This window comes from Oncorhynchus masou, chromosome 6 (genome assembly GCF_036934945.1).
Source record: "Oncorhynchus masou masou isolate Uvic2021 chromosome 6, UVic_Omas_1.1, whole genome shotgun sequence".
In the NCBI taxonomy this organism is placed as follows: domain Eukaryota; kingdom Metazoa; phylum Chordata; class Actinopteri; order Salmoniformes; family Salmonidae; genus Oncorhynchus; species Oncorhynchus masou.
In genome coordinates this window covers 13,838,412-13,851,123 of record NC_088217.1, presented here as the reverse complement: position 1 = coordinate 13,851,123, position 12,712 = coordinate 13,838,412, and the positions used below count along the sequence as shown (strand labels likewise).

The following is a 12,712-nucleotide window of genomic DNA, read 5'->3' as shown; positions in this document are numbered from 1 at the left end:
AAATATGCCAACATAACATTCAAACAATGCAGTCAATCGACAGCCATACACTTGCTCAAATCAGTTGATGATAGGACTTAGACAAGTGGTAAATGCAACAAGTACTGATATTGGATCATATAATAACACTCACAGCTTTCCAAGGAAACAAAATCTGAGACATTTATGGTCTATTTATATAGATTTTAGAGGCTATAAATAGAAAATGTGTATAAAACCCATATAAACTGTATTTATAATTATATAACAATATTATAGGTTGACTATAATTCCATCACACAGTTTCTGATACATCACATGCCTTACTTTATTTTCCTGCACCTATGCCTCCTGACATTCATTCCAATTAGACTGGTTTTGGATTTCTCCCTGACCAAGGTGGCTGCCATTTTGTCCCCATTTTGGAACTTTGAGGGTTTATGACATAGCCTCTCTAGTAATATAATAGGATCTCTATGGGTTGTAATATCTTAGTACTAGGCTTAGGCTATTCAACGATTTATTGTTTTGTGATTGTAACAATGTACCACTGACATTTGGATTGTGTTATTGATCCGCTGTACACTGACTGAACTATGACCTTTGCTTCATGTCTTTGTTGTTGCGGCTCTAAAGTACACCAAATGTATTTCATATGTTTAACTTGTTGTTGTTTTTTTGAACATTGTGCATAAAATAGACATACCGTAGGTGAGAAGCCCTAAATGAAGCTTTTCATTAAGCCATCAATGTTATGTTAAATTCATGAATTAAAATAAGATCCTGAAAAGCATGTATGTCATAAAAATAATGTAGAAAAATGTCATGGCTTAGCTAAACCTTTTCTTGGTTGTAGTGTGGCGACCCGTTCAAAGAAGAAGACCTCGTCGTCCTCAACGGGACCAAGGAGGAGGTGGAGAAACTGAGGAAGATAATGGAGGAGAAGAGAGCCAAGGCCAAGGCAACAAAGGTTTGTGTTCCTAGAGTTTTCAAATCAAATGTTAAGGGTTAATCCTAACTTCCATTTAAAGGGATAGTTCATCCAAATTACAAAATGACATGTTGGTTGCTAGCTTTTTTGCTTTTTTGGTACACTACAATTCTAATGCAAGAATGGTACCTACAGTGCCAAGAAAAAGTATGTGAACCCTTTGGAATTATCTGGATTTCTTCATGAATTGATCATAAAATTAGATCTGATCTTCATCTAAATCACAACAACAGACAAACACAGTCTGCTTAAACTAATAACACACAAATTATTGTATTTCTGTCTGTTGAATACATCATTTAAACATTCACAGTGTAGGTTGGAAGAAGTATGTGAATGCCTAGGCTAATGACTTCTCCAAAAGCTAATTGAAGTCAGGAGTCAGCGAATGAGGAGTCCAATCAATGAGACAAGATTGGAGATGTTGGTTAGAGCTACCCTGTCCTAGAAAAACACTTAGTTTTCTATTCACAAGACGCATTGCCTGATGTGAACCATGCCACGAATAAAAGATATCTCAGAAGACCCAAGATTAAGAAATGTTGACTTTCATAAAGCTGGAAAGGGTTACAAAAGTATCTCTAAAAGCCTTGATCATCAGTCCACAGTAAGACAAATTGTCTATAAATGGAGAAAATTCCACAGTGCTACTGGCAAAATATTACGTGGATAGATTAAACTAAAGTTGAGTTGTTTGGAAGGAACACACAACACTATGTGTGGAGAAAAAAAAGGCACAGCACACCAACATCAACCTCATCCCAACTATAAATATGGTGAAGGGAGCATCATGGTTTGGAGCTGCTTTTCTGCTTCGGGGCCTGGACAGCTTACTATCATCGACGGAAAAACGAATTCCCAAGTTTATCAAGACATTTTGCAGGAGAATGTAAGGCTTTCTGTCCGCCTATTGAAGCTCAAGAACTGATCCAAAACACAGAAGTCAATCAACAACAGAATGGCTTCAACAGAAGAAAATAAGCCTTCTGGAGTGTCCCAGTCAGAGTCCTGACCTCAACCCGATTGAGATGCTGTGGCATCACCTCAAGAGAGTGGTTCACACCAGACATCCCAAGAATATTTCTGAACTGAAACAGTTTTGTGAAGAGGAATGGTCCAAAATTCCTCCTGACCATCGTGTAGGTCTGATCCGCAACTACAGAAAATGTTTGGTTGAGGTTATTGCTGCCAAAGGAGGGTCAACCAGTTATTAAATCCAAGGGTTCACATACTTTTCCCACCCTGAACTGTGAATGTTTACACGGTGTGTTCAATAAAGACATGAAAACATATTGTTTGTGTTATTAGTTTAAGCAGACTGTGTTTGTCTTGTTGTGACTTAGATGAAGATCTGCATAAATTGGTCATAAACTTTTATCTGAAGTATAGGTAATTCCAAAGGGTTCACATTTTTGTGCTTCATGTCCAAATCATATTTAAGTAACTTAATTGAGTTACACAATCCATTTTAAGATACTTTAGGATGATTTGGAGATTAAGCACGAAAATTGTAATATAGGTACCATTGACTTGCAATGGATTTGTGCCACAAATGCAAAAAAGTTAGCATTTTAAACTATGCCCATAGACTGTTTACAGCAGTGGTGTCAAAAATCTTTCCGTGGAGGGCCGAGTGTTTGTGGCTTTCTGGGATTTCAATTAAATTCAGACCTAGACAACCAGGTGATTGGGGGTTCCTTACTAATTAGTGAACTTAATTAATCAATGAAGTAGAAGGGTGAAGCGAAAACCTGCAGACACTTGGCCGTCCGTGGAATGAGTTTGACACATCTGGTTGACAGGGTAAGGAAACAAATTTGTAATTTGGGTGAACTATCCCTTTCAGTCAATTTTCTACCTATTCATGATGCATTGATGTCAAAGAGTAGATTTGACTCACCATAGGTAGAAGTTATGTGAGTTGCCTGGAATTTACGGTAAAATGTTGTTGTTGTTTTTTTAGAAATCAAAGAAGAGCAAATTTTCTGAGACTGTTTCCAAGCCATCAGAGTCAAAAGGTAGGAAGTAGTGATGCACCTATAAAACATTTTTGGCCGATACCGATATCCAATATTTTCCTTGGCAAAAAAAACGATACCGATAACCAATATTTAACATTTTAGCAGCCTTTTTAAGCATTCTATTACAGTTAAATAGTTAACACACACATGGACACAGTGGTCTAAGGCACTGCATCTCAGTGCGAGAGGCGTCACTACAGTCCTTGGTTCGGATCCAGGCTGTATCACATCCGGCCGTGATTAGAAGTCCCATAGGGCGGTGCACATTTGGCCCAGCCTCGTCTGGGTTTGGCCGGGGTAGGCCGTCATTTTAAATATGAATTTGTTCATAACTGACTTGCCTAGTTAAATAAAGGTTACACACATTCACCACACTGACCAAAAAGTTATTTTGTTGGCATTTACGTATGTCCCCATTACCAGTAAAACATAATCAAAACCTATTTCTTTCACTTACTTGCTGTGTTGTTTCGTTGTTCATTTGTTCAGTCGTTTCATTCTCAACCAGGATTTCTATGGAACACCGTTTGGGTCTTTGCATGTCAAAAAAGATACACATCAAATAACACTATTTGACATGTCAAATAAAGCTTGTTGACCAATCAGGACCTGAATATGACTGTACTTCACATAATAATTTAACACGTTCATAAATTTTTTACTTAGTTATTACTCATTAATTACACTATCACCCGTATTTAATATGTCACCACGATTCATCGATATGTATGCGGTGATCGTAAAGATGTCTCGCGCACCTACAGTGCTGGTCATAAAAAAAGCTAGCTAGCTCATGGATGCAAACATTGTTCTTCACTAAAAACAGAGCAAAACAACAACATCTGTTTCAGTAGCTATCATTAGCTAGCTAACTATATAGCTAGGTGTCATCATCTAAAATACCCTTAATTTATAACACAGTTATTATTTAATTAATGGTGGTCGGACCCATCTATGTGAAGCTAGCTACAATAAGGATTAGCCACAATAGTGGACTTTGATGCAAATGAATACAAATAGTAGAATTATGCCATAATTGAATAGATCATGCTAAATGAGGTTGGAATGTTATATGAAATCAACAAAATATAATAATTTGTTAATTTGACAAAAATCTGTTGAAATCACGCATGTATTATACTTTACAATTGTATTGGGGTCATACTTATTTCACTATACAGTCTTACCTACGGATTGTGGATCAATGACATGGGTTATCAGTCTACTCGGTGATACCCAGAGAACATTAGAATTGGAGCTCCTATTGTGGGACTGTGAATTGAGCCACATTTATTGTCAACCAATGTGTATTGAACACTATTCCAGAGGACAAATAATACTGCATGGATGTTTTGTAGTCTGAGGAGGCGTTGGGAAAAAATATATTGGGTATTGAGTAGACTGATATCCCATTTCATTGATCCCCAATCCTTAGGTAAAGCTGTACAGTGCAATATGAATGTCAATACACACAATAGGCTGACTGAGGAGGTGATTTCACACAGTCACAGTCCCGCGATAAGAGCTACAACACGAATATTTGCGTAAACTCTTCACAGTTGTGTTCTGTGGGTGTCACTGAGTAGACTGATACCCCATTTCATTGTTTCACATTCCAACATTGTTTAACATTATCTAGTCTAAATATGCCATGATTCCACCAATTGTAACCTTCTGCATCACTTATAATGAGGTACTTTTATTTTGAAGGCAAACTGCGAATTCCACTTGTGCCTAATACTTATTGTGGCTAGCTTCACAACACATAACCCGGTCAGGTCGAGCCTCACTAGCCAGATGAATCTAGCTGCCTGCTTATAATGTTAGCTTTGGGCAACAGGGTTAAGTAGCTGGCTAGCTATTTATTTTCATGAACTGAAGTTCAATAGCTAATACTTACTCACAAGAATTCTTAAATCATTGCAAAGAATCATGAAAATGACTGCAGTGTCTACTTGTCATTGTTTTGAGGGTGGTTGTATTACTGCTAGCTAGGTACCAAGATAAAGCTAGCTAGCTACCCCAGAAGTTGCAGTCAAATAATGTTTTATTACCAAAGCGGTATTGTAAACACATCGTTCGGGTCCGGTGTTTGTTTGTTTGCATTCTTTTTGTACAGCTTTGACATTGCTACTGATAGTAATGGTGGAGCTTGGCTTGCACGTGCAAATTCAGAACACACAACATTTTATAATAGAATGGTGATATTTGACGTGTCAAATTAAAAGCTTATTTAATGCGTCAAATAGTGTTATTGTCAAATAATGTTATTGTCAAATAGTGTTATTTGACGTTTCTTTTTTGAAAGGCAAAGACCCAAACGACTTTCATAGTATGTTGTGAAGTTAATAGTAGTGGCGCTATTACTGTGTAACTCCGGTAGGGCAACATCTGAACAATTGCGCACTTGGTAACGTTAGTATGTACCGGTGCTCGACCAGTCACGAAAGCCAACATCACCCACAACAGAGGATGGTTGATTGTTGAGGGCAGTGAATTATATTATCTTGGCGTTAATGGATTTCGCCTTTGAGTTGTCTCTCTGAAATGTTCTTACTCTTTCAAGTGACTGCTTGACATGTTGACTGCTCTATCCACACAGCAGACATTGTGGGCTAGGTTAGGAATGCTGTGTTACATGTGTAGCCCTAAATTTTACGTGGTGTCATTACTTCATGTACCTACGTTATATAGGTATGCATGTCAGCTTTGACATCGGTTTTCACATCGGTGTTGAACTAGACATCAAGGCCGACACCGATGTTAGCCTTTTTAGCTAATATCGTCCGATTCCGATATGTTCACCGATATATTGTGCATTCCTAGTAGGAAGTGTGGAGGACATATCTTATTTTTGTTTTATACATATGTTATTCATCTACAAAACTCAAATGGGCCATGTGGACATAGTCAAATCAAATTGTATTGGTCACCTGCACCCTTTCCCAACAGTGCAGAGTTAAAAAGTAACACAACATTTTAATTAAAAAAGTACTTTAAAGTTAGTAATGAGGCTATATACAAGGAGTACCAGTACTGAGTCAATGTGCAGCCGTACGGGGTAGTTGAAGTAACAGTATGTACGTGTAGGTAGGGGTAAAAGTGACCAGGCAATCAGGATATATAATAATCAGTGGAGCTGCAGTGTACATAAAGTGTGTGTGGGCAGAGTGTGTGGGCAGAGTCTAGTGAGTGTGCATAGAGCCAGCAAGGGGGTCAGTACAAAAATAATTAAGGTAAAGACATACACTGAATATAAACGCAACATGTAAACGTGTTGGTCCCATGTTTCAGGAGCTGAAATAAAAGCTTATTTCTCTCAAATTTTGTGCATAAATTTGTTTATATCCCTGTTAGTGAGCATTTCATCTTTGCCAAGATAATCCATCCACAAGACTGGTGTGGCATATAAAGAAGCTGATTACACAGTATGATCATTGTGCTGGGGACAATTAATTACCACTCAAATGTGCAGTTTTGTCACACAACACAATGCCACAGATGTCTTAAGTTTTGATGGAGCGTGCAATTGGCATGTTGACTGCAATAATGTCCACCAGAGCTGTTGCCAGAGGATTTAATGTGCAAGAGGTGTCGCTACAGTCCCTGGTTCGAATCCAGGCTGTATCACATCTGGCTGTGATTGGGAGTCTTATAGGGTGTCGCACAATTGGCCCAGTGTCGTCTGGGTTTGGCCGGGGTAGGCCACCATTGTAAATAAGAATTTGTTCTTAACTGACTTGCCTAGTGATATGAAATAAAAGTGGCTGGCCCAGTGCTTCAGTTGTCTTGACCGTATTTTGATTTCTAGACAAACAATCCTCTATCTGGTCTTCCCTGTTTTAAATTTTGCTCCACTTTTTGGTCTGCTTCCTGTTAAGTTTTGTGTAGGTTTTTCTTTTCATTGCCTCTTCTTCTGCAAATTTAGTGGGCGCTCGTTGTGGGTGTCTTTTAGGTTCCAGTTGTTGTTGCTAGTCAGTGGACACACCCATGAGTGTCTATCAGAACCCCTCCTAAAACCACACCTGTTATGTTTTGATTGTTCTCGGTAACTTTTTGTTAGTTCCCTTTCTGTTTGGGCGACATTACTCTTGCTGGGGAATGTACAGTTGAAGTTTTACATACACTTAGGTTGGAGTCATTAAAACTCGTTTTTTAAGCACTCCCCAAATTTCTTGTTAACAAACTATAGTTTTGGCAAGTCGTTTAGGACATCTACTTTGTGCATGACACAAGTCATTTTTCAAATAATTGTTTACAGACAGATTATTTCACTTATAATTCACTGTATCACAATTCCAGTGGGTCAGAAGTTTGCATACACTAAGTTGACTGTGCCTTTAACTTATCTAGGGTAGAGGGCACTATTTTCACCTCCAGATGAAAAGTGTGCCCAAAGTAAACTGCCTGCTATTCAGGCCCAGAAACTAGGATATGCATATAATGGTATAAAACACTCTTAAAGTTTCCAAAACTGTTAAAATAATTACTGTGAGTATAACAGAACTGATTTGGCAGACAACAACCTGAGAAAAATCCATCCAGGAAGTAGGATTCTTTTGGGGGGGGGGGTTTCTATTCAATGCCACTACAGTATCCATTGACTTAGGACTCAAATTGCACTTCCTATGCCTTCCACTAGATGTCAACAGTCTTTAGAAATTGTTTCAGACTTGTATTCTGAAAAATGAGGGAGTAAGAGCAGTCTGAATGACTGGACCCTCCCTCCAGTGTCACAGAGCTTTTTCATGCACACGACCGATAATGTGCCTTTCTTGTTTATCTTTTACATTGATGACGTTATTGTCCGGTTGAAATATTATCGATTATTTAGGCTAAAAACAACCTTAGGATTGATTCTAAACATCGTTTGACATGTTTCTACTAACTTTACAAGTTAGTTGAGTGCAACCATATGAAGATCGTCAAAGGTAAGTGATTCATTTTATCTCTTTCTGACTTGTGTAACTCTTCTACTTGGCTGGTTACTGTTTGTAATGATTTGCCTACAGGGCGCTGTTTTCAGATAATCGCATGGTATGCTTTCGCCATAAAGCCTTTTTGAAATCTGACACCATGGTTGGATTAAGACCCATGTATAACACGTGTATGCTTCATGAATTTTTATAATGAGTATTTCTATTTTTGAATTTGGCGCTCTGCAATTTCACTGGATGTTGGCCAGGTGGGAAGCTACCGCCCCACATACCCTAGAGAGGTTTTAAACAGCTTGGAAAATTCCAGAAAATGATGTCATGGCTTTAGAAGCTTCTGATAGGCTGATTGACATTGAGTCAATTGGAGGAGTACCTGTGGATGTATTTCAAGGCCTAACTTCAAACTGAGTGCCTCTTTGCTTGACATCATGGGAAAATCAAAAGAAATCAGCCAAGACCTCAGAAAAAATGGTAGACCTCCACAAGTCTGGTTCATCCTTGGGAGTAATTTCCAAATGCCTGAAGGTACCACGTTCATCTTTACAAACAATAGTACGCAAGTATAAACACCATGGGACCACGCAGCCGTCACTCCGCTCAGGAAGGAGACGCGTTCTGTCTCCTAGAGATGAACGAACTTTGGTCCGAAAAGTGCAAATCAATCCCAGAACAACAACAAAGGACCTTGTGAAGATGCTGGAGGAAACCGGTACAAAAGTATCTATATCCATAGTAAAACGAGTCCTATATCGACATAACCTGAAAGGCCGCTCAGCAAGGAAGAAGCCACTGCTCCAAAACCGCAGTTTAAAAAGCCAGACTATGTTTTGCAACTGCACATGGGGACAAAGATCGTACTTTTTGGAGAAATGTCCTCTGGTCTGATGAAGCAAAAATAGAACTCTTTGGCCATAATGACCATTGTTATGTTTGGAGGAAACAGGGGGATGCTTGCAAGCCGAAGAACACCATCCCAACCGCGAAGCATGGGGGTGGCAGCATCATGTTGTTGAGGTGCTTTGCTGCAGGAAGGACTGGTGCACTTTGCAAAATAGATGGCATCATGAAAATGATGTGGATATATTGAAGCAACATCTCAAGACATCAGTCAGGAAGTTAAAGCTTGGTCACAAAAGTGTCTTCCAAATGGACAAAAACCCCAAGCATACTCCCAAAGTTGTGGCAAAATGTCTTAAGGACAACAAAGTCAAGATATTGGAGTAGCCATCACAAAGCCCTAACCTCAATCCTATAGAAAATTTGTGGGCAGAACTTAAAAGGTGTGAGTGAGCAAGGAGGCCTACAAACCTGACTCAGTTACACCAGCTCTTTCAGGGGTATTGGGCCAAAATTCACCCCTTATTGTGGGAAGTTTGTGGAACACTACCTGAAACGTTTGACCCAAGTTAAACAATTTAAAGGCAATGCTACCAAATACTAATTGAGTGTATGCCAACTTCTGACCCAGTGGGAATGTGATGAAAGAAATAAAACCTGAAATAAATCATTATCTCTACTATTATTCTGAAATTTCACATTCTTAAATTAAAGTTGTGATCCTAACTGACCTAAGACAGGGAATTTTTACTGTAATTAAATGTCAGGAATTGTGAAAAACTGAGTTTAAATATATTTGGCTAAGTTGTATGTAAAACTTCTGACTTCAGCTGTAACTATTCACATCCCTTGACTTTTTCCATTTTTTTTTGTTGTTGTTGCAGCCTGAATTCAAAATGGATTAATTTGACATTTTGTGTCTCTGGCCTACAAACAATACCCCATATGTATGAACCCCCCTGGGACAATACACCTTTGGCAGCAATTACAGCTGTGAGTCTTTTGGGGTATGTTTCTAAGAGCTTTGCACACCTGGATTGTACAATAGTATACCCATTATTCTTTGTAAAATTCTTCAATTTCTGTCAGGTTGGTTGTTAATCATTGTTTAAAACCGTTTTCAAATCTTGCCATAGCTTTTCAAGCTGATTTTAATCATTACTGTAACAAGGCCTAAACATTTGCACCAACATGGAATATTATTACATTGTCTATGTTCTCCATTGAAGAGAACAGGGTCCAACAAATGGAAATTAGGAAGAGGCTGTTATAGTATTCAACTTCCACTTTGACATCAAACCATTTTCAAATGTTTTAAACACAATTGATTTAACATATGATATTATTAACGACTTGTTTATGGAAATCGTACAGCATAAAAAAAATGTAAAACCCAAAACGTGTTGTTTGTACGCTGTAAAGGAAGTGTAGCTATTCATGGAAATTCCCAAATGTTTTGAATACATTAAACATTAGTTATAAATTAACTTGGTCTTAACTTAGCTTGATCTTATCTTAATTTTATGACTTTGTAAAGCAGTTGTCGATACGATTCACACAAACAAACCATACATCACAACATCAAATTGTACATCACAACAAATGAACAAGGCACTAGGATCTGTTCTCCCTTGAGAGGTAGGCCCAACAGGACTTTGAAAGGTCTTTGTGGTTGAATCTGTGCTTCAAATTCACTGCTCGATTGAGGGACTTTATAGATAATGATTGATGTTATGGATTGTTAAAACTTTTTATGTATTTCTTGTTCACATTCACCTGTTTTGTTCCAATGTAGAAAATCCAGAGTCCACCGAAACCGTTTTTGCAGAGGGCAAAACTTCAACAGAAAATGGCGAAGACCGCAGCCAGCCAGGTGTTTATTTGTGTATTGAACAAACACTCATTCAATGCAGTGCACCATAGTGTGTAGCTTGCACTCATTTTTATTGCTTTTTCCGACACTTTACTCCCCTTACAGTTCATATCTCAACAGCATGATGTCTTAACCCTAAAACTGTCACTGTGCCCCTGAGCAAGGCACATAACCCCTAAAGTGTTCTCCATCCTGGACCGGATTCCTGTGTGTGTGTGTGTGTGTGTGCTCATTTGAAGGCATTGTGTATACTTGATAGCTACCTACACAAATAGCTAGCTAGAACAAAGTGTTAATAAGATAAATTCCATAAAAAAGATTAAAAGCAATACAAACAAATGTTGTCCAGTAGGCATCTACTGAGGGAGCTAAGAGCTGGGTTGTCTGTCATTTTATCACAAAAGTGGCAAAGTATTCTATTTTATGCCTCGCAATAGTGGTCATGATAGGTCATTTTGTCTTCTCACCCTAGCAGTCCCTGGGCCCTCTGGTTCTTCCAGCTCCTCCAAGGTGGTCAAACCCTTGGCGGAATCCGGGAGCAAGAGGTCCATCCAGTCCATGGAAGAGAAGTCAGAGACCTACAAATCTCTCTTCACCAGCCACAGTTCAGCCAAGCGCACCAAAGCCCAGACGTCCAACTGGGTCACCCACACCCCCTACCACTTCTAAATGACCCCACCATCCCTTATATCACCCCCACACCCCACCCCCACAACCAGGTGCTCCTGTGTATTTGCAGTGAGAAACACTTTGAGGTAACCTTTTATTTGAAGGGTACCTAAAAAATAAAGTAATTTATAATCTATACTTAATGCATTCATGAGCACATGCCCGTTTCATAAATGCTTATGTCAACAACGGCAAGTTGAAATATGCAGTATAAGTGCACATTTCTGTGACAAAGGGAATATCAACTTGACACTGCTTATGAATGTGTTGTATGTAGGTGATGGAGCCCTTATGGTGGTGTCATTTTAATAAAGTGTTACTGAGTTGGACATTACTTTTTCTTGTAGGTATCCTTGGCTCAGGCTGGTGAATCAATACATGTGCTATAGGTTAGGGTTGCTAATTTTCCTCTTCTTTTTTCTATGAATTGGCTGTATTATATGATGGTCTTATCTAGGTTATCTATCTAGTTGTTTTTTATAGATGTGGATCACTATGATTCATCCTTAGATTATGGTTTGCTATGCAATATATTATAAAAATGTTTTGAAATTATATTACAAGGATTTAGTTTATAGAAAGTGGAATAGTGAGTGTTTATTCATAACATCTTATTGTTTATGTAAGTAAACACTGTTTATACTCAATATTGACATTTCTTCCACATAACTTGTCAGCAATCAAAATATAGATTGATGTAAACATGTCAATGTTCATATTTGATTTTTATTTAAACGGATACCTTTTAAATACTTTTTCCAGGCATGTTTGTTCAACCCTCAACCCAAACAATGTCAAAATAAAATATTTTTTCCCTAAAAATGGGTATTCCTTTTTATTATAGGACAACATATAGTACTGTGTACAAGTTAAGGTGCATTAAGTCGAATGAAACAATCAATTTGTTCCCTTCTGCTGGTATTTTAGTTATATCCCCAAATGACTGCCTTGTCTCGTGTTCTGTGTTTTCAGGTTTGTGTTGGAGTTAAAGCGTTTGCTTTATATTTAAATTCATATTAAATTAATATTTTTTTTATTCTAGGACACACCATGAAAGTGTGAAATGTACCCAAAATGGAGTGCAAATGCGTATTTTAGGGTCACACAAAAGTGTGAAGGAAACATTGATAGCGCAGAAAAAAAAGATATGCTTGGCTTTAATAATTGAGTCAAGCCACAAGATGGGAGCAGAGGTTTAACTTTGCCTTTAGAATCTACTTAGTGTAGAGTAGACAGACCCCCGCAATTCTACTCTGCAGATGGCTAGAGTCAATTAATTTAGGATATGCGTTTACGCAGGTAGACCAATTCTCATCTTTTTTTTCACTGATTGGTCTTTTGACCAATCATATCAGCTCTTTGGCCAACGATTGTGCAAATGTCACCTATGACCTCTAGAAAAGTC

The 12,712-nt window shown here is 38.2% G+C and overlaps 1 protein-coding gene across 2 annotated transcripts in view; it reads left to right on the top strand.

The window, feature by feature from the left end:
* Nucleotides 1–12,129, top strand: part of rtf2 (replication termination factor 2) — a 63,367-nt gene extending 51,238 nt beyond the window's left edge. Inside the window, exons 6-9 of one of the 2 annotated variants that reach the window (XM_064967591.1) lie at nucleotides 836–949; nucleotides 2,934–2,988; nucleotides 10,561–10,638; nucleotides 11,114–12,129. In XM_064967591.1, the coding sequence (XP_064823663.1) occupies nucleotides 836–949; nucleotides 2,934–2,988; nucleotides 10,561–10,638; nucleotides 11,114–11,307 (441 nt within the window). In that variant the 3' untranslated portion in view covers nucleotides 11,308–12,129. Of the gene's footprint in view, nucleotides 1–835; nucleotides 950–2,933; nucleotides 2,989–10,560; nucleotides 10,639–11,110 lie in introns of both variants that reach the window. The other variant, XM_064967590.1, reaches the window with a different exon arrangement.
* Nucleotides 12,130–12,712: the final 583 nt, after the last annotated feature.